Consider the following 240-nt stretch of genomic DNA (forward strand, 5'->3'; position numbering starts at 1 on the left):
GCAAGCCGCCCTACAGCTACATCGCGCTCATCGCCATGGCGCTGGCGCACGCCCCGGGCCGCCGCCTCACGCTGGCCGCCATCTACCGCTTCATCACCGAGCGCTTCGCATTCTACCGCGACAGCCCGCGCAAGTGGCAGAACAGCATCCGCCACAACCTCACGCTCAACGACTGCTTCGTCAAGGTGCCCCGCGAGCCGGGCAACCCGGGCAAGGGCAACTACTGGACGCTCGACCCGG

At 68.3% G+C, this 240-nt stretch overlaps 1 protein-coding gene across 1 annotated transcript in view; it reads left to right on the forward strand.

Annotated features, from left to right (window-relative positions):
* FOXE3 (forkhead box E3) overlaps positions 1–240 on the forward strand; it is a 1,224-nt gene that overhangs the window by 318 nt on the left and 666 nt on the right. The window contains exon 2 of the mRNA XM_010834452.1: positions 6–240. Within this exon, the coding sequence (XP_010832754.1) occupies positions 6–240 (235 nt within the window). The remainder of the gene's footprint in view (positions 1–5) is intronic.

The sequence above is a fragment of the Bison bison genome, unplaced genomic scaffold, assembly GCF_000754665.1.
Source record: "Bison bison bison isolate TAMUID 2011002044 unplaced genomic scaffold, Bison_UMD1.0 scf7180017864033, whole genome shotgun sequence".
In the NCBI taxonomy this organism is placed as follows: Eukaryota; Metazoa; Chordata; class Mammalia; order Artiodactyla; family Bovidae; genus Bison; species Bison bison.